This window comes from Pholcus phalangioides, unplaced genomic scaffold (genome assembly GCF_987345545.1).
Source record: "Pholcus phalangioides strain wild (caught in Gottingen) unplaced genomic scaffold, Ppha-v1.0 ptg000172l_1, whole genome shotgun sequence".
NCBI classification, from domain to species: Eukaryota; Metazoa; Arthropoda; class Arachnida; order Araneae; family Pholcidae; genus Pholcus; species Pholcus phalangioides.
In genome coordinates this window covers 8,787,885-8,810,269 of record NW_028301637.1, presented here as the reverse complement: position 1 = coordinate 8,810,269, position 22,385 = coordinate 8,787,885, and the positions used below count along the sequence as shown (strand labels likewise).

The 22,385-nt window shown below is 36.1% G+C and overlaps 1 protein-coding gene across 1 annotated transcript in view; it reads right to left on the bottom strand.

The window, feature by feature from the left end:
• LOC149063724 (LIM domain kinase 1-like) overlaps positions 1–22,141 on the bottom strand; it is a 31,503-nt gene extending 9,362 nt beyond the window's left edge. Inside the window, exons 1-10 of the mRNA XM_089255937.1 lie at positions 22,053–22,141; positions 21,854–21,950; positions 17,393–17,528; positions 16,092–16,201; positions 13,305–13,490; positions 12,020–12,113; positions 9,548–9,789; positions 8,518–8,665; positions 3,550–3,828; positions 1,362–1,427 (exon numbers count right to left, since the gene is read on the bottom strand). Of these exons, the coding sequence (XP_089112063.1) occupies positions 1,362–1,427; positions 3,550–3,828; positions 8,518–8,665; positions 9,548–9,789; positions 12,020–12,113; positions 13,305–13,490; positions 16,092–16,201; positions 17,393–17,528; positions 21,854–21,950; positions 22,053–22,083 (1,389 nt within the window). The 5' untranslated portion in view covers positions 22,084–22,141. The remainder of the gene's footprint in view (positions 1–1,361; positions 1,428–3,549; positions 3,829–8,517; positions 8,666–9,547; positions 9,790–12,019; positions 12,114–13,304; positions 13,491–16,091; positions 16,202–17,392; positions 17,529–21,853; positions 21,951–22,052) is intronic.
• Between the last annotated feature and the right edge of the window lie 244 nt (positions 22,142–22,385).

The window sequence follows — 22,385 nt, the reverse complement described above, 5'->3', positions numbered from 1 at the left end:
TTGGAGGAAAATTCCCTGCGACACCATAACCTTGCATTGTCCCTCACCAATCGATACTGGTGTCCCCTTGTAAAAGCAGTCGATTGGCGGTGTACTAAAAGTTCATGGTCCATCCTATCCATCCCATTGAAAATTTTGAACACTTCGATCATATCTCCTCGACACCTGCGTTCATCCAATGTAAACATATTCAAAAAATGAAGTCTTTCTTCATAACTCAAGCCCTGTGTGCCAATAAGGACACGCGTAGCTCTTCTCTGCACCCCTTCAACCAAGTCTATGTCCCTCTGTAGGTATGGTCTCCAAAACCTTACAGCATACTCCAGTCCAGGACGAACTAAGCCTCGAAAAAGCGGAAGAATGACTTTAGGAGAACGCGAAGAGACCTTTTTGAAAATGAGACCAAGCATTCTATTCGATTTTTTGACAACTGCTGAACAATGTTCAGAAAACTTAAGTCGCTCGTCAATGAGAATTCCCAAATCGGTGACTCTAGTTGCATCCGGGATAGTGCATTAGAGAGAACAAAATGTATATTTTCATGGAATAAAAATCACAATGAAAAATGATCCAAACTTTCTAATCTATTTCTTTTTCTGATTCTCCGAGCTTCACATCGAAAGCCAATACGGTGTGGCATCTCCGTTTTTATCTTTAACCGTGCTGTCATAGCAGTCATCACTATCAAAGAGGATGTTGTTTTCAGTCCCATCCACCATATTACTGATATTGCATTTTTTTAAAGGATTCATTGATGATTTTGATGAAAACAGAATCCCATGCCTCATGAACCCACTGGCACACTAGGCCAATGTCAGGTTTCTTTCAGGCAGCGCTTTTTATTTTTTCTTGATCTCTGGAACTCATTCATTTGGTTTATTAATTCCTTACATAACTTTTAAAAGGTTTGTTGATGCTCACATCTAAAAAACTGAAAGTCCACCAGGTATCAAAGTCAACAACATTTTGGATTTTTTTGCTTTGAATTTGACATCATCGGTTCTATGGGTTAGAAATTCGCTGCAAAAATCACTATTGATTAGTAATGCCATCGAAAGTAGTATAATTACGTCACACATCTTCAAGTCAACTATGCCAAAGCCATGTAGATATATGATTTGGTGAGGTCAATATTTTTTCCTCAAAAACTGACTCGTGTATAAGCTAAACTCCACAAATCAAGGAAAAAATTTTTCAACAAAAAACTTTGCTTATAAACGAGTATACATGATATACACCATATTTTTTATAAGCACCATGTAAAAAATCACTGAAAAACTACATCATAATACTAAAATCGAACGTAGAATAACAAAAACACTTTGAAAGGAAAAAAATAGTGAACAGATATTGCTTCGTACCTCTTTCACAAGGCAATTGTTAGAATTCAGATCTCTGTGAATAATATTCATGGAATGTAGATAAGCCTTAAATGAATAAAATTAGAAATAAATGTTTAGCAAAATAATAAGTACAATGTGAAAACATACAAGTTATGATTTTTTTTACTGAAGAAAAATTAAACAAAATAACCAGATTGAGATGTATAGTTATCTTTACACATATTTTTGTAATATATGCTGTATAGACAAGTCCCATTGTAATTCAGATTTCAAACATTACTTTGAATTTTTATTTGGCAAATTGTTCTATTATTTCAGGCATGCGATGTCCCAGTTTCCAGTGAAGATTTCAGTCACGAGTGCATTTAGGGGACCAACAAAAAATTGGTTAAAAATAAAATTTTCTTTTACCAACCCTGTATTGTAGAAGCGAGAAATGGAATCTTATGGAATCAAAGAGGTTATTCATCATGCTCTTTTAGAAAAAATGTCAACAGACTTACATCTAAATAGACAAGGTGTCCTGTAAGTCTTAATGCGACATTTATCTCATCAACTGTTCATCATACAGGTATGATTCCAATTTAAAAATGGTCAAAATTGTGTTAAGAACACACCCTGTACCAGTTTCGAGAGTGAAAATACATAAAATAAAAAATCTCAATTTTTATAAACCCCCCTATCTTCTAACTTCCAATGAGAAAGTTGTTGCCTTGTATCTCCCAAGTGGGGAATACACGTTTCTAATTGGAACATCTACAGAGATATTTGAATTTAAAAAATGGGGAAAAGTTTGGGAAGAACAGCATAAATGAGGGAAAGAAGCGTTGCCCAAGCATTAGTTCACGTGTTCTTTCCTAAGTTTTCTCAATTTTTCTAATTCAAATATCTCAGGGAATATTGTAATTGCAAACATGGAAATCTTTTTGTTGGCCTCTGGAGAGACTGAGCAACAATTTTGTAATTGGGGACCATTCAAAAATTTAGATTTTAGTCTTTTCACTCTTGAAACTGGTACAAAGTGATTCCGGAACACATTTCAAGCATTTTTTAAATCAATCATACCACTAAGAGAAATGGCTGACGAGATAAAGGCAGCATCAGGTCATGTCACAGGCATATGTCATGTTATTTTTAAGATTAAAAAGCTGCAGATAAATAATACCTAGCAGTCTATACAGCTACATTATGGTTGCTCGACATTTTAGAGAACGCAGACCATTCATTTGATTTGGAGAAATATGTCTTGGGACACTTCAGTGATTTGATATTATTTTGTGAGCCACTCAAATGGTTTTGGTAATTGATTGTAGGACACAGTAGAATATAATGTTTCAAAATTTTCCATTTGTTTTTATATGTTTATTTATAATATAATGAAAGTTGAAAAAAACCCAAAAGAAAAATAAAACAGTATCATCCTTTTACATGGCAGCTATCCACGTTGGATTTTAATGAAAATTTAACTCCAGGACAGATGGCATCCACAGTGAAAAGATAGTGTTAGAAAACAACTTAATAACCACCATCATCATATTTAAAAAAAGAAGATTAAACCAGACTTGGATGAACAATGTCTTGGTAAATTTTTACAAAATTAGGTTTCTGGTTGAAGGAGGGGGGGGGGTAATCACATGACTCTGAGGGCCAGAGTCATGGGCATGCATGATCTACCCCTGGGGTGGCAAACTTCTTTCTGTTCGTGGGCCCACATGATGGTCAGCTGCAGCATCACAGGCCACACCAGTGTATATATGTCTTCACATTATTTAAATTACTTTCGCCACTCAAAATAAGTAGTTTGTAAGCAGTTTGTTAAACCAGGAAATCTGCTGTTGGAACCGATAGCTCAAATAATGATCACAAATTTAATCTAATACGTGGTACTTTTACATTGTCGCAGCTATTGGCTACCCCTGATCTACACCAAAAGCCTACGCATTTACCATGTTTGTGTATTGACACTTATGGCCAGAGGTTGCGCACCCCTGATCTATACTATAGAATTTAGGCATTTTTTTCAAATGCATACATATAATCTATATGTACGTATAATTTATAATATTTAAGGGGGTCTCGCTCTCTCATATATTTTAACACAATGAAATGATAAAATGAACAATGCAAAAGAGACAAAAATGATTTTTCTTCTCTTCAGTAGTTACTTCAAAAGCTACTTTTGAATTTGCCAATATTATATACATACCATACCAGCAGCTATGTCCCGAGCAAAATTGACCCTCTGTTCCCATGGAAGAGGCTGGTTCTGGTCATGAATTATTTCTTTTAAAGTCCCACCACTTATGTATTCTGTGACTAGATGCAATTTCTTGTCTTTATACAGAACACCGATGAAATGTAGAACATTTTCATGACACAATGATCGCAACACAGCAACCTCTTTTAAGAAATTCTTTTGAGCCTCTTCATCAACCCTATAGAGTTCTTTAAGAACCATCACTTCCCCTGTCTCTTTGTGGGTCACCTATTTGTTCAAAGAAAAACAAACATAATTTTTATTAACAACATACGTTTTTATGCACACTTTCATTGTAGCTGTACGTATCAGTATATCATACAAGTTCAAAAAATGAAATTTTACCATAATCAGAGATTGCGTATATAGTGAACTTCTCTTAATGCAATCATATTGGGGCTCAAGATTTTGATAACAATAACTGATAGATAATTATTCCGCATGAAAACCCCAGCTGTAAGTGTAATGACTAAAGCTCCCATTCAAAAATGGGAAAACCCTGTTTTTTAATACAAAACTGATTGCAAAATGCTCAACTGAGTGTGCCATTGCATTTTCTCCACTGCATAAAAATGCTGATTTTTTCTTCTTTCGAGCTCAAAAATTTTCTTTTTTAAAATTCAGCTATTGTAATGAGTGGGATTAGGATTTTATGCTCTCAAAACTTCTAAAAAATGTGATATAAAATATGTATTTATGCTCTTCAAAAACTGTAAATATGCCCTATAAAATGAAAAATATGTCCTAAAATTTTTTTATTCCTTATCTCAAATAACATTAGTTTTATAGCAAAATAATATGATAATGAGAAGCGTTGATGTAGTCTAAAGCAGCGTTTCTTAACCTTTTTTGCCCGTGGCCCCCTTTGAAGTATATTTTTTTTCTTGTGGCTCCCCTGTCTTACCCAGAGTCTTCGACCCTCATCTAGAAGCAAGATCCTTTATACGTATTAAATTTATTTTTTCAGTGAATTTATACTGAATGAAAATTTTGCAAATAGGATTGGCCTCCAGACCACTGGCCTAGAATTTATTGAGATCCCACAAATCCGAGTTCTATTCAGGACCGTCTCAACATCATGGGCTCACTAGGCAAAGTGATGCTATGGTAGTCCCATACTTAGCCAGAAATAAACAGCCTACATATTTCCTACTTATTTTCAAAATTCATTGTACTATACAAAATATCATAAAGTGGGGTCACTTATGGGACATGAGACCCCCGCACATGACCCCTCACAAGAGTGGGACTGACAGAGCGGCAGCCCGGGACCTGATATGGTTATCATCATTTTTTGCTTTTCACACTATATTTAATATAAAGGAGGGGGGTCTGTGAAAAATTTAGCCAGGGACCTGCAAAAAACCCCATCCTAGGGAACCTGGAAAATGTAGGCAGTGAGGCCCGGATGGGTCCATGCCCTAAGACGGCCCTGGTTTTGTGGGTGGTTTTTTGTTGGATTCTGTAAGTCACTAATATAAAAGCATTATTTCTTCACACCTTAATTTTTCTTCTCAGCTCTCTGCAGCCCTCCAAACCACCTATCATGGCCCCTTTTTAAATTTTTTTCCGTGGCCCCCTTGAAGTATCCCAGTACCACTCCCAGTTGAGAACCACTGGTCTAAACTATTTTGAATCATTACTAATTGTATGAACAGAAATTCTTCATTTTGCTAACTAATCGCATCTAACCAGAATTTCCCTCAAAAATTTCCCTTTTGAGCAAGTTTTTCCCTACAAATTCAGAATTAATGTGCTGCCATCTATAGGTGAAAATACCATGCCAAGTGATGTATTTAGCTTTAGAATGGAAAAATAAAATAAAATAAATAAATAATTTTTTTCATTTGATAAAAACTCTCAAAATTTCCCGCAAACACTAAAAAATTCCCCCCCCATTTACCAATTTCAGTCAATTTTCCCCACGACTTACCATCACAGACACCGATTCAGATGATTAATCTATTCACAGCCACACACCAATGTTGTTGAAGGGCTAGTATTTTTATGCTCTAACAATTCAGTGTCGCTACTGATTGGTTGAAAATCCTGAATTTCAGGATTTTTTTACCAATCAGCAACGACGTTCCATTTTTAGTGCATAAAAATCCTAAGAGCTCTCAAAAGAGGCAGGAACCGAAAAAATCAGTCTGAAGCAGGATTGGAATTGCAAGGAGAAAATTTACTTTTTATCGAAAATCCTGAAATATGCCTTAAAATTTTGAAAATATGCTCTATCACATAAAAATAACAAAATATGCAGAAAAATAAAAAAATATACAAAGACAGAAATCTGAGCCCTAGTAATGAGTAAGAAAATACCTGTTGAATGCAGATTCAATACTTTTTTATTACATCCTCTCGGCCATACTTTCCACAGATCTCTTGAAGTCTTCTGGCAAAAACCAAAGAAAACTGACCAAGAAAGGTTTTTTTTTAACCTTTCATATGCATGGCCCAACTTTGACACCACAAAGGGGCTCAGGCAAAGTAGAAATCATGTCCCCCCCCCCCCCCCCTGTGAGTTGGATAAAAGATATTTGGTCAGTAAGTTAATTCCCGTTTAAATTTTATGGGTCTGGGAAGATGCCCCACTTGCCAATTGAGAAATCAGGCCCTGTTTATATGCCTCCACTATAAGAAGTCTATTGCACAAATACAATAATTCACATACATGTACCATAGTGGCAATTATGGTCTGATGACGTAAGAGTGAGCAGAGTATGGAAATGTTTGTGAAAAAAAATGGAGAAAGTACAACTCTGGACCTCTTACAGTCTTCAGGCCCATGATTATAACTTATTGGACAAAAGAAGTCTGGTACAACTTTTAGCTTTTCAGAATATAAAACAAAAATTAACTAAAAACTACTAACAAAGTTTTCTCCTATATTTTCTATGTTTAATCCATATTTTCAGAACATTATAACATCTGGATTATCTGTGATTCAAATAAGCTGCGTCGACTGCATTATCATGCAAGAGATTGATTCCAGAGCCAAATGCATCAGTATATCAAATCACTGGTTTACTAAAAAATGTGTCTTGCATTTATGTGTTTGATCCAATTCATTCAGTCATCCAACAAAAAAAGTAAAACTGTCCTTTCTAAGAAGTAATCCATTTGAATTGATTTTCTTTGGTTAGAAACCCTTAAAAATTCATGTAGATAAGAACCTATATCAGCATTTAACCAAGCATAGCACACAACCTCTGGCTTGCAGGCATGCAAAAGATATGCAAAAAAAAGAAAAAAAAAAGATATCAATCCCCAGATAAGTGCAGGGGCATGCCCAGACTTTTGCCCCATTTTTTGTAGCATCCTGTTTTATTAAGAAGACACCAACGAATAAGGCAAATACCAGGAAAAATAAAAGTCCTAATGCATTTCAACACCAATGGGTGCCGTCTTCAGAGAAAAATATAACCACTAGTCACGCTGACCGAGTTTCCCACTTGGGTTGAATACCAAATCTTAACGCTCGATTGCTCAGTGGAAGAAGTACGCCTGTTCACTTCAAACGTTGTGGTCAGAATGAAGCTGTGAGCCTGCGTGAGATACTAATGTAGCGTCCTGATTGGACACGTGGAATAGTGCTATCTGATTGGTCTATTCGAATTTTCGTACAATTCCTGCTCGAAATAAATTTAAGCCACGGTGTTGCGATCGGGGGGGGGGGGGGTGTAGATTTATTATAGTTAACTAATGTATTTTTGAAGGCCCAAATATATGTGCCTTCGTAGAAATCTAAATCACAACTGTGGACTTGACTTTGTGAAAAACTCTCACTTCTTGAAATTTGAATCTATGGCCTTCTTGCCAACAGTGAGCGGCGATGGTTGATTTTTCCCATTCCTGATTCTTAACACAGTGAGTGTGTTCATTTAATCTTGCTTTTATGGGTCTCCTTGTCTGTCCTATATAACCAAGAGAGCAATCACCACATGGAATGTAATAAATGCCCATTGTTTATTCTGCGATATAGCATCTTTAGGGGGCATGAAACCAAAGTTTTTAGTGGGCACATCTATGGTTGTTAGATTAAACTTTTTAAGAATCGGTTTGATCTTCAGTGAGAGTACTGGATCGTAGGTATGACTACACTTTCTTTGAGTGGTCTCTCTAACATTTTCTAGAGTGGTTCTTCGTGCCGGTTTCAAGAATTTCCTACTTATTTCGACAATGATTTTGGTGTTGAACCCCCTGTCTATCGCGCGATAACAAATTTACAACCCCGATCACAACACCATTGCTTAAATTCATTTAAAGTGGGAATTATAAGAAAATTTGAATAGACCAATCGGATAGCACTATTCCGCGTGTCCAATCAGGACACTGCATTGGTATCTCACGCAGGCTCACAGCTTCATTCTGACCACAACGTTTGAAATGAACAGACGTACTTCTTCCACTAAGCAACCGAGCGTTAAGATTTGGTATTCAACTCAAGTGGGAAACTCGTTCAGAGTGACTAGTGATTAAATTTTCCTCTGAAGACGGCACCCATTGGTGTTGAAATGCATTAGGACTTTTTCCTGGTATTTGCCTTATTCGTTGGTGTCTTCTTAATATTCTTGGGCAAAGTTGATCAACTCTTCTGCATGCTGTTTTTGTGAAAATTTGTTATTTTTGTGAAAATGGTCATTAATTTTGTTTAAAGTGAAACAATCTAATTAGTTTATCTAGTTAAAAGAAATTGAATGCCAAATTTATGGTTGTGTTAATTTGTATATTGTGAAGGGCCCGGAAAATGAACCCGAATTTCAGCTGGACAGAACTTTGAAGTGCATCAGTAATTAATGGTAATCATCTCAAATATATGGCCTGTGGATTGAAAAAGATATGCATCCCTGGTAAGTATATACTTTGCATAACCAGTATCTGTTAACAATTATACAAACTTGCGTATTGCATTACCTGGTAAACTTGCCCAAAAAATCCCTTTCCTAGTAATTTTCCTTGGACTAGATCAGATGCTCTGAAGATTCTATGATTCCTCGGTTCAACACGGAATGACTTAGTCCTGCTCAAGTCATAGGGAAGCCTGTTCCCACTTGATGAATCACTAGTAATCATTGAAAAAAAAACCCTATTTTTTAATAAGAACTTATAACTTATGATCAAAGTAAGCAGATTCAAACATATTAAATGTAAAAGCTGACAAGCATACAACACAGAAATAATCATCAACAGCGTGATTACTTAATTCCTCTTGTGCATTTTACTGGTGAACTACTGCTCCTAGAGGCATATTTCCAATTAGATAAATTATTAAAATAATTTGTAGAACTCAATGTCTCATTCGTGTTGCAAGGGGTTATATAGTTATTAAAATAAAATAATTCACTTTTTATACAGACACCCTATTCTCAAAAAACCCAATTAGAAAGTTGTTGTTGCTGTCTCTCATAACGCCAACAAAGCAAATTTCATGCTTCTAAGTGCAATATTCACTGAGATATTAGAATTCAAATATCGGAGAAAAGTTGGGAAAGAATAGCATAAATAAACAAAAGAAGCATTGTCAATTAGTTTTTGCTGTTCTTTCCCAACTTTCCTTAGAATTTTGAAATCATATATCTCAGTGAATATTGGAAAAGTGGACATTTTTTTTGTTGGCATTGGAAGAGACAGGGCAGCAATTTCCTAATTGGGCTTTTGAAAACAGGGTCTGTTAATTTTATTTTAATAACTATACAACCCCTTGTAATACAAACGAGGCATCTGAGTTCCAGACATTATTTGGATAGTTTTTTTCTAAGTGGAAGTATGCCTCTAGGATCAACGATTCAGCAGTAAAATGCGGCAAGGGGAATTGTGCAATCACCGTGCATATTTCAGCATCATAATCAAATTAAGATGTTCATTCAATATAAAACAATATCAAGCAAAAAAATGATATTTTTCTTATGAAGTTCAGCTGATCATTGCAGAAAAATAGGCTTACCATGGTACAAGTCTTGGTAAAGACGATGATCGTTCCTTGCTGTCTTTGTTTCTTTTCAAATGTCTTGACCTACCACCTCCACCCTGTTCATCTTTCTTTTTATACAAACGTTCTCGAGGAATTTGAACTTGCTGGTGGTTTGTTGGAGGGATGAATGCCATTCTTTGTTTAGGAACTGTGCTCGGATCATGTTCGATAGTGAGCTGCAATGTCTTGCTTGATGACCTGATCAAATCTTCCACCTAGAGCAGGAATACTATCATTATGAATTCTTTAAATAATTTCAAGATGAAATTTGTAGCTGGAACCATCTCACAATAGATTAACACTTGTAAGGCAGGCAAACATCACAAGAGTCAAAACTGATAAAATATTCAAAATTTGTCCATACAAATTTTTTTGTGATTGTTTGTCAAAATATTAGTATTTTCAAACAAGAAATAAAATTATAATCTAATAGTTTCAATACAAAAGAGAAATGGGAATGATGCAAAGGGGGCACATAAAATGAGTCAGTAGAAGCATTTCTTCAGTTTGAATATCTGGGCTTGTTAGATGGTAAAATAAGAGGCTTTTAAGGAGGTGAGCTATCTCATCAATGCTGCTTAAAAGGTTAAACCATGAATGCGAACTGATTTTCCATTAAAAAAAGTCTCTCCACATAAAGCAATTACAATGCTAATTACAATTCCTACAATATCAAAAATTCACACCTGATCATTTTTGTCACACCACAGTCATTTTCTGCACACGAGGACTAATTAGACTGGGACCAACAATTTATTGCCGATTACTCACCGAGGTTGGTGAGATAACCCATCGGTGTGGGACTCCCTGCGGTAGCAATCCTTTTCTGTCATCATGTTGCAGTATCTGTTGTACTCCTGTGTCAGGAAAGTTTCTAACAAGGATGAATCAGGTATTGAATTCACAAAACCTCTAAACATCATTTGGTACTTTAGGCAAGTATTTTATTGACCTGGGCTAACACACCCAAAACTCACACCTAATACAACAAGCAAAATAACTTACCAAGTTGTTTGTGTTTGAATTTGGAAGGCAGATGGCAGCAGTTCTTAAACACATAACAGGCATTCTTCAGAAACAAACTTCACTATTAGGAACATACACAACATATTCTGATATGCATCAATTTGTTAGGGTGGGGCTACATGCATGTGCTGTGCTTGTCCTTGAGTGGTTTGCTGGGATTTCCCATCCATATGTGTGGCTGTCACAAAATATTTCATCGCAAACCAAGTAACCCACACTAGACAAATGCCAAATTCAAGAGACTTCGCTGATGATGGATTCGGGGAAAGAGCTTGAGTTCCATCTGTTTGATTTGATACAGCCAAGGCTGTAGTCAGAACTGGTTTGCGTGCGAGGGAGGGAAAGAGAAAAGAAGAAAAAGGAGAGCAAGAGCAAAGCAAAACCATGAACAGGGCTCATGACAAGTAAGCATATGTAGACAAACCCTTTTTCTACCTCTGAGATTTCTCAGAGGAATATTTACAAGGTCCATGTGCAGTTTTTCAGTAGTCCCTTTTCGGTCAGTATTGATTTAATGAAGAAAACAAGTTCTTTATTGGCTTTTCCATCAATGAGTGGAAAATAAAAATTCAGTCATATGTTCATAATGCCGGTTTTTTCATACAGAATATAATATACATGTTACAGTACACACCTGAAGTCTGGGCAATGTGCAAACTTTGCGAAGATAACTTACTTCAGACTTGGACTGTAAGGTAACATATGCACAGCTTGACATTTCTCAAAACCAGACCAATAGACTGAATCCCCTTTCCACATAGATATCAATTTGAATGTAGTTATATTTACTTGAATAAATGAATCTATTTGAATCTGGACTTCTAGAATTATTGAGCTTAATTAAGCAAACAGAAAATAAACAACACAATTACAGTCATATTTGATGATTTTATGTATGCATTTGGCTCTGAAATGAAGCTCTTGCATGATAATGCAGTCGACACAGCTTATTTGAATCGCAGATAATCCAGATGTTGTTATAACTTTCTGAAAGTATGGATTAAACATAGAAAATATAGGGGAAAACTTTGTTAGTAGTTTTTAGTTAATTTTTTTTAATATTCTGAAATAATTTCAAAATTTTGCTACTGAAAGAAAAAAGAGTATGGAGTCTCAAAATTTAATGGGGCGTGGGAAAAACAGTGATGTGAATCAAGTTATAAAAAAGGATAGGAGCCCTTTTAATTCGTACAGTATCCCTTAATCAGTGTTATTCAGATATCCTTGAATATATGTTGTATTGCATACATTTTTAAAAGCATAATTTCAGAGCTCCAGTGGTGCTAGTACTGATATGGTGCATATGTTAGCTTTAATTAGTCTATGTAACACTTATTTTGAAAAATCAAATAATTGAACCACAAGTTGAAAAAAGAAAAATCAACATAAAGTTTTTAATGACTGAATGACTAAACTAACCTCATCGAGCGCTAATGATTGTACTGGGACACCATTCACTTCCAGTATTTTATCACCGACATGAAGTGACATCAGTTCTAGGCTCATGTCCAAACTGAAAAGAAAGAAAAATGGGTTATCACATCAATTTATACAACTCAATCAGTAAATAAACATAACACAAATTCTGTTTAAGAGACTGAAAACAGATGGAACACAAAGAGTCACTGTTTACCAATTCCTCTTTCAACTAGAAATGTGACTAACAAGGAAAGGGTCCCAAGGTGACGTCTTCAAAATGTTTTGAACAATTCTACTGATTCTACTCATTCGAATATGCACAAAAATATTTAAAAATCTGGCAGAATTATTGTGGGTTATTCAAAAAAAAAAAATAAAAAAAAAAAAAAAATATATATATATATATATATATATATTAATATTTTGAACAGCGATAGAGGCCAAGAATGAATTTAAAAAGCCTGCAATCCTAGAACATTAGTGACGTCATTCAAACAACACACGGCCAAGTACAGCACAAAGAAAGAGGGAGGGGAAGAATAGAAAAATACTGTAACTAGTTTTCACAACAGAGAAGCGGGAGGAAAGAAAGTGAAAAGTTTATGAGATATCTATTGATAAGTTTTTTTTATATATATCACCAAGAAAAGCGAGAGGAAATGAGTAGCCAGCCGGTCATTTTTGATAATTTAATACTGCATTCTGTCTTAAACGGAATCAAAATATAGTCTGTTCAATGATTAGTGCTTTTGTTTGCATATTTATAAAACTGAATATTATTTCAGTCTGTTGACGTTTCATTTCATACAGGTTTTACTGTACTTAAATGATTTCACTATTTATCATAAATTAATCATGGATTGCTAAATTCAGTCACCGGTGTCAGGGCCGAAACTAACAGTGGGAGACAAGGATAATAGCCCCAGGCAGTAATCTTGATGGGACTTGACAAATTTTGGAAAAAACAAAGAAAACTGACATAGAATTGTGGACTTTTACAGTGAGACGAAAGTAAGGGGGCAGAAAAATTGTGTTTGCCCTCCTGAAAGAAATCTTAGTTTCGACCCTTATCAGCTTTGATTTTGAAGTAAAAATTATAAAGAAACCAAGGGAGTATAGGTTAATAATTTTAAATTTATCCGTAGTTAAAATGAAGACAAGATTTTTTTTTTGTTGAGCAAATGACCACTCATATGATGATATACCTTGGTTGATATGATACAGATATACTAAGGAAGTGCAGTCTACATCCTTTAAGATGCAGTAATAAAGTTGTAATACTTACTGAGCAATATGCATCCCCGATTTCAAACCATCGGAAAGGCTTTTTGGGCTGTCAAGTCCAAGCTTGATCCTACGTTGAGATCCCTTCTTTATTGCTGGGATTTCAACGAGTTGTATACTGTGTGGCTGCGGAGCAAATATGGAATGTTTTGAAAGGGGCTGCATCTGTTTCTTGTAGCATGTCCCACTGTAAAACATTAAAAAAAATTACATAGAATTATTGGAAACTTTTATTTCAAAAATTAATTTGCTTTCAAGATGAAAATTTAAATACTCAGAAGACTTGTAACAATAATAATAATCACATTTAGGGTACACTGATTTAAATCAACTTGATTAAAATCACAAAATTTAAATTTCGTTTTTTCTTTACATAATTTTAATGATATTAAAATAAAAGTAACCTGTTATGGTATGTATGTTACTGATATGTAAAGTTTGGGATTAAAAGAAGTATAGAAGATCTTTGGGGTAAATATAAAGTCTTGAACTTAATCCCTAGATACAGTGCAAAAAGAAAGCGGCTCTATTTTCTTAGATTTTGTGCATGGGAAAAATTGCAGAAAAATAAAGGGAGTTGAACTTGACACTTAGCTTAACTGCTTAACTGCACTAAGTATTTTCAATGAATTACAATGTGGCACTAGGGTTCCCCTGATTAAAAGACAGAAGAGTAATCTATATATACATAATGACATGTCCTGACTGACTGATTCATCATCGCTGAGCCGAAACCACTGGAGTTATGAATATGAAATTCGGTCAGTAGTTTTATTTTATGAAGTAAAGACCCACTAAGAAAGGGCTTTTCGAAATTCCACCCCTAAGGTGGTCATAAGGGGGTTCTCAAAGGTTATACAGAGAAATCATGCCGAGCCGAAACTACTGGAGCAATATTTATAAAATTTGGTCAGTAGTTTTATTTCATGACATAAAGACTCACTCTAAGGTTTTTCAAAATTTGACCCTTACTTAAGGGGGTTCGAAATGCTATGTAGAGAAATCATGACGAGTGAAAACCGCTGAAACTATTAATTTCAAATTCGGTCAGTATCTTCATTTTATGATGCAAAGACTCTTTAAGAAGGGATTTCTCAAAATTCACTCCCTAAAGGGATCTCAAGGCAGAATCTCAGATCTCAAGGATTACCAAATTCACGCAAGCAATGCCATGGGTAACAGCTAGTTTTTTGGATAAAGCCTTGAATTTTATGCCTCGATTGTTGATTCAAAACAATAATAGATGTTGTACCAATATAAATATCATTCAGCATTCAACTTTTCGTATTAAAATTTTGTTTGTTCTTTTTTTAACAACAAAACATGTTAAATCTGTGAAAGTAAATCTGAAAATAAAAATGTGTAAATTGTTAAGCAACATCATGCTAGTTGGAAACACATCCATTAATTGTGCAAGAAACAATTTTTTCAATATAGAGTTTGTTTTTTGTTTATGCTAAATAGCCCTTTGGTTGTGCATTGAGTGAATTATTAAAAAAAAAAAATCCATGAAGTTAATTTGGGCTTGATGACCTTTCATGTTACATAAACACAGATTTTTGGTGTTCGTATTTTTTGCTTATAGTTTGTTGTTTATTCATTCATTAATTAAATTTGAGCGATTAGGAGAAAAAAGCAGTTAGATATGAAAATATGCATTATTAATGATTAACAAGATTTATTTTAATTAATAAGCAGTCAGTTAATTTTAATCAAAAACTGTATCAAAATTATATAAAAAATACAGCAACCCAATAAGAGCAACAGAAAACCAATAATTATGATAAAACATAAATATACTGCCTTATGGTTGTCTCATATAAGTATGGATAGCTTTTTGATTTATCCCACTACATTCATAGCATTTCTTTTTGAACGTGTCGATTGTATTAGAATTCCCGACCCCCGGAGGTAAGTTACTCCATTTATTCCCTATCCTATTAAAGGATAAACTTCCTACAACACCACAAGCTAGAATTGTCCTTTATCAATCTATACTGGTGGCCCCATGTTACAGCAGTTGATTGATGATGTATAATAACTCATGATTCATTTTACCCATCCCGTTGAAAATTTTAAGCACTTCAAACATATCCCCAACACCTGCGCTCTTAGAATGTAAACATAAAAAAAAAAATTGAGTCTATCTTCATAGTTTAAGCCCCTCGTGATATCAAGAGTATGCTCTTCTCTGCACCCCACTCTACCAAGTCTATGCCCCTAAGTAGGTATGGTATCCAAAACCTGACAGCATACTACAATCCAGGACAAACTAAACCCCGGAAAAGTGGAAGGGTCACTTTAAGAGAAGGCAAGGATGCCTTTTCGAGAATGAAACCAAGCATTCTATTTAAATAATTGTTTCAAGTCATTTTTTCCATTCAGACCTACATATTTGCACTCAATCTTGGTTCAATGTCTTAATTACAGAGACTAGGACAGTCAAAATCCCATTCTAACTGAAACTACTCACATTCGGGGGGGGGGGGGGAGGTTTGCTAAAAAATACATCTTTTTGGATTAAAAAGAAAAAAAAAAGGAAAAGGAAGAAAGCAAAAAAAAAAACAAAATTTCAGCAGTTTGGATTATCTGGAACCCCAAACTAAGACTTTGACTATTGAGACACCAAATCGAAACCTCACACATTTTTTTAATGAAGCTCTTTCACAATTATTTATTATGACTATAGATTGATTACAAAATGCACACTATTTATGCAGGTGGTATACAGAATGTTGCAAGAAACTTATGAAAAACTATGAAATAAAGGAGAAGCTAAAATTCAAACCAAAATAGTTTTGATCTTTCGACCAAGGCATAGGAGTCTCCATCTCCAATGAAACAGCTACAGTTTGTGCACACAAAGCATTCGGGGTGGAATTTGTGATCTCCAGCTACCTGATGGAGGAAAATGGAAATAAATCATTACAATTTTATTTTTTACAGAGAATTACAAAATTATCAAGAAAAATAAAAATTTGCAGTGATGCTTCAAGATGAACTCAACATTTCATATAGGCCTATGGTGTAAAAGAACTTTCTAAACACCTATCTGTGTTATAAAAAGAGCACAGCAGATGGTTTATATCAATGCACACATACATACACAGTTGAAATTTTGAAAGGTCGAGAATCATCTTGAATAGAAGAATATCAAATAGGTCCATAGTTTTATGCAGTGCTTTATTCAAATCGTTAATTTACAAAAAAAAAAACCGTTTTGTTGTGGTGGCCGGGTCTCGCAGAACTTCTGTCAACAGATTGTCCAGTCGTGTGCATCTCTCGAGTTATTTGCAGGGGACTTGAGGATGGGTAAAAACTCATAGGAATGAGGATTTGAGAACAAAGAAATGCCTTTCATTTACATCAACTAAAGTCCTGCTAAAACTACAGCAGCCTTCCAAACGTACGTCTTCTCCTTTCAAATTCTACTTTGTGACTCCCTAGAATCTAGTTCTATTCGAGCAATCGCATGCGACGCATACCTTGCATGTGTTCACGATCCTCTTCAAATTCCTACCCTTGTAACAATATATACATTGTCTAAAATAATTCTGTAGAGAGTAAACAATTATTTTATAATCCAATCACTATTAAGTATTTATTCTTTGTAAAACATAGTCACTTTGAGCACTGCATGCAATTAACGTGTGTATTTTCAATGGGAATTTTCATATTGAAAACAATATTTGAGGTTTTGACATGACGGTTAAAACCGTTGAAAACTGTGATGCGTCAAAAATCTGCCAATCCTGTGCATAACTCAAAAATGCAATTTTTTGAGGACACACATCAAAAATGCAATTTTTTGAGTTGTGTCCATCTTGAATCAACCCGTCAATATGTGGTTGCTAAATTTTAGTCCGAGGATTGCCCAAACTTTTCTGACTTCATGACATTTTGCCTTTCAACATGGCATGGGGATTTCTGATCCAGAAAAGTTGAAGGAAAAAATACATTATTTAGGATCATTTTTCTTGAACAAAAATCATGCTTGACTCCCAAGAAATTTGGCTGGTGACTAATTTTCCCATAAATTTGTCAACTCCTATGGAAAACATGTGAAAACTATTTAAAAAAAGCTCATACCATGACTGGACCACTTATTATTCCTCCGCAGTCTTGACACGACTCGCCATACTTTGACCAGTAGTCTCCTTTACAGAAGAGAAGTCCATCTTTCTCGAAATACCAATCAGTGAGTGGTACATCACAAACGGAACATCTATGTGGTAAAAAATAGAACAAAATTTCATTAAAATAAATTGAAGGAAGTGAGATGTTTTTCCATGTTGTCTGCCCCAACTAAGTGCACCATTAAGGTATAAATCAGGGTATGACAAATCCCAGGTACCAGGTCACCCCAATGCAGAATGTTTAACACTGTTCTGTGACGATCCCTTGGCTGACTGGCAATGTTCTGCGGTAAAAATCCCCATTCATGTAAGAGTGTTTTTTGCACTTTTTCTTAAAATTCTTCCAAATTGTTCTGCAACATACGTCGAAGATTTTGGCAATTCTGCTTTGGGGTCAGGTACATGGGAGCTATAAAATCTGTATTGGTGCCTATAGAATTTTCTGTATGTGATATCTGAATTGAAAAAAAAGAAGCCAAATGAATGACTCCAAAATGTTTTTATTTCATGACAGTGCGTCACTTTTGACACAGGAAAATGATATAAAGTTCCGGAAAAGTAAAAAAAAAACCATTAAAACATTACTTGAGACAGTTTTTCTTCAGATTAAATACATTCTTGAGTCCTAAGAAAAATTCGGCTGGCACTTAAAACTTTTTCTGATTTCTCAAGCCCTGGTATAAACATCATCGTAAAATAGAGCATGTAACACATATTTCTTGGTGCTTGCACACTGTTTTGGTCACTTAGTTTGCACACGCCCTAAGTCCAGAGCAGGATTTAAGCTACAGACGCATTTTTTGCAAAATGCAAAAGAAAATCGTAGAATGCGAAAGAAATAGTAGCCACTTTCGTGAAAATGCGTACAGGAGGAACGAAACGAAAATACACCCAACCATACATCATTAGCACTGTAGCATTTTGCTAAAGCTCCCCCCCCCCCATTTTCACTGTTTTGCTAAAGGAATTTTTTACAAATGCAAATAAAAATTTTAGAATGCAAAAGTGGTAGCCGCTTTTACAAAAATATGTACAGGAGGTTCGAAACGATAGACATCCATCAATCAATCTTTAGCATTTTGCTAAAGCTTTTTTCCTACTTTCAATTTTTTGGTAAAGGAATTTTTATCTAGCTTAAACCCTGCTTTGCAGCCCGTGGGCTACAAAACTTCTGCTGCTCATTCTAGTCTGATTTTCTTGACTACTCATTCCTCCAATCAACTGCCTTGTCCTATAAAGTGCTTGGCCCAACTCCTGTAAATACTCAAATGTCTCTAAGTCACTCTTTGGGTCACTCTCATGCTTGCACACGTCTTACGCCACTCACTGATCTGGTCCCTTGCTTTCTAGATCACTCCTACGCTTAAAATTCTTCAAAGTCACTCTTTCGGTCATTCACATGCTTGAATTTTCTCTAGGTAACCTGTTTGGTCACTCCCATGCTTGCACATGCTCCAGGTCACTCGCCACCCTCGTCACTTGATCACTCATTGGCCTAGTATCTTGCTCTCTAGGTCATTCCTATGCTATGCTTAAAACTCTCAAGGGCACTCTTTTGGTCATTGATATGCTTAAAATGCTGTAACTCACCATTTTGGTCATCCACATGCTTGTGCATACTCTAAATCACTCTTTTTGATCACTAACATGTTTGCACATGCTTTAGGTCACTTGTTTGGTCCCTCCCATGCTTGCACATGCTCTACGTCACTCACCAACCTTGTCCCTTGCTCTCTAGGTCACTCATTAGCCTAGTACCTTGCTGTCTGGTTCATTCCTATGCTTAAAACTCTCAAGGGTACTCTTTTGATCATTCATATGCTTGCACACGCTTTAAATTACTCTTTTGATCACTCACATGTTTGCACAAGCTCTAGGTCACTCTTTTGATCATTCACTTGTTTGAACATGATATAGGTCACTCTTTTGGTCATTCACTAACCATGTCCCTTGCTATCTAGGCAGAGGTGAATGTAATGTGATAAGCAATACAAATTTTCCGAGGATGATGTCACTCCCCGCTAACCATACGAAGGTCTTTAACAGCTGGCTGATGTGAAGATATATTTAGGAAAAAGAGAAAAATTCAACTGCCCTTGCAGGGAATCGAACCCACGTCCTCTCACTTGCCGGGTGAGTGCCCTTGTGGGGGGTTAGATTCCCAGGTCGGTAAAATGCTCGCTTAAAGTACCAAAGGATGTTTAGAGGTGTTGCGAGTTCAATACCCGGTTCGTCTTTGTCAGAAAAATTTCCTGACACAGAGGTACAACAAAAGCGGCGACAAGACCACAAGAAAAAATTGCTACCGCAAGGAGTCCCTCATTGAGGTGTTAGCGCACCAACTCCTCGACGAGAATGAAAAACAAGCCTGCCATTCGGAATTAGCAATAAATATGTCCCGACTCGTGTGCAGAAAATGACCGTGGTGTGACAACAATGAACAATATCATAAATATTTACTTTGTTTTTTGATGTACTTCAAAATGTTATCCTTATGCATGATGAAAGTGTAGCGAGATGTATGGTCCTTGATTCTCATACGCAGGGGCAGGGTGATCAAGAATCATCCGATTTTATAATGATTCTACACTTGAAATCGACTGTTAAAAAAAATTGTTCATAACACATTGTGACACATTTGCCCCCTTATATTCACATATTACTTATCATTCTATATTCTATGTTTTTAACTTAAAAATACACAGTTTTGAAATCGGATGATTATCTGTCACCCTGTAAAAGTACTAACTTGATACCATCCACCACATGCCAAAAGCACGAATGTACATAAAAATGTTCCTCTTTTATCAGCTGTTTGGATACCATGTTTTTCTATCTAAGTTGTGCCTGAAACACAAATTTGTATCCCTATTACTACTACTAAACCAGACATGCACCACATGGGAACTGCAGAAACCAACCTCAGCCGACCACCACTGTGAATTATCCCTAATGAAATTATTGTCTACCCCCATTGAAACACATGTTACAAAACATTTTAGGAAAATAACTTCCATGGAGTAACCATTCAAACGTCATTTACACAGTGTTTTATTGCAAAGGACATTGCACATTCGTGATTCTGGCATGGGGAGCCCATATATTGATTATTGTGCAAGTAGGATTTGATAAAAATTACATTGTCTGATAAATGGTAATTAGTCAAGGGCTTACCCAGGATCTGAACTGGAAGAGGTGGCAACTCACTGATACTAAATTGATATGGCTGTGCTGCATGTCAATTAATACACTTTAATTTATCTTCTACGGAGGGCAGCTGCCCCCTCTGATCAATTAATTTCTACTTTTTCCATTTTTCAAAAGTTTGAAGCTAATAAAATATATTTTCCTGATTAAAACTTCTTACAAATACATTGAAACTGACCTCATCATGCTCTTAACAGTGTTTTTAACCCCTCCCCCACCCCCTAACACATACTGGGATGTGTGGGGGGGGGGGGGCATGATAAAAAAAAAACTATTTTCAAAAAAATTAAAACTTCAGGGAAAAAGTATATTTATATGTTATTCAAATCATTTCAATGCTGTTTTAAGCCCCAACAAATCAAAGTGACTCACAGCTCAGAGCCACCACTATTTGAGGATTTGTATGACTGACCTCAGAAGCTTCTTGAATATTCAGGTAGTGACCCTAGCTGTTAGTGGATTTGTACGACCCATACTGGAAGCCCCCCCCCCCCTCCGCAAATCCAGTTTAGGTTGTGACCCATAGCCCAACAGGCCTCTGGCTATTAGTGAATTTTTATAACCCATCTCGACAGCCCATGCAAATCAAGTTTGGGTCATGCCAATAGTGCACTGCAAGAATTCATGACTGTGAGCGGGTTTGTGACCTATATCAGTAGAAAAATCAAATTTGGTTTGTGACACATAGCTCCTGGCTGTTAGTGGATTTGTATGACCCATCTCAGAAGCCTCTGTGAATTAAATTTTGTTCGCAATTCATAGCTCAAGAATCCATGGCTGTGAGTGGATTTGAATGATCAATCTTGGAAGCCTCCCGCAAACAGGTACCAGTATGAAGGAAACATTGAGGGAAGGGGGGACTGAAAAATCGCTATTTATCTCATATAAACGGGACTCAATTCCATGCACAGGAGGCGGAATGGTGCATTGCATATCCATAACCCATTGGGTGGGCTGAGCCCCCCTCACAAAATTTATTGGGGTGGGCCCTCAAATTGCCTCAGCCCGTAGGTTCCGGTGCTTATGCCTGCGAATCAAGTTTGGGTCATGACCCATGGATCAAGAGACCCTGGCTGAGCTAAGTTTGGCTCACGACCCACAGGTTAAGAACCCCTGCAATAGGTGGCTGCACATTCCCATGGAAATTCTACACAGGGTGACCAATTAAAAAATAAAACCGTACATGAGAATGGTATAAGAAGATAACCTGAAGCAATCGACGTGCCAGTCGCTTCCCAGGGCCTGTAGACATTCGTCGTCTTCGATGACGTTCATGCACCCAGCGCAAACACTTGTGCCATCTTCTGCAAATACAAAACAAACCAATCATCTTTCGCTCCCGCAACTGCCAGAAAACGGATCTGGGTCGCGAAAATAATCCAAAAATCAAAATGTCGACGAAATACCTGAAGAGGCAGACGACAGAGTTTCGTCCATTTCTCAAGATGTTGATCGCATTTTTCAGTCTGCTGCTGTGCTGACATTAATTTTTTTTCTTCTTCTTCTATCAACATTCACTGTTTCGGTTACGTTATATAAACCGACTTTGGACTTTCCGCCTTCAAAAAGCAGAATTCCAACAACAAGTTTGAGTTCTTGGCTTTCATGACTTCATATAGATATTGCCATATTTCTTCGAGGAAAAATACGGTACATCAAGAAAATACGGGACTTTGCCAATTGTCAAAAACGGTGCACAAATATCAGCAAAGTTGCCAACTGGTGCTTGAAATCACTGA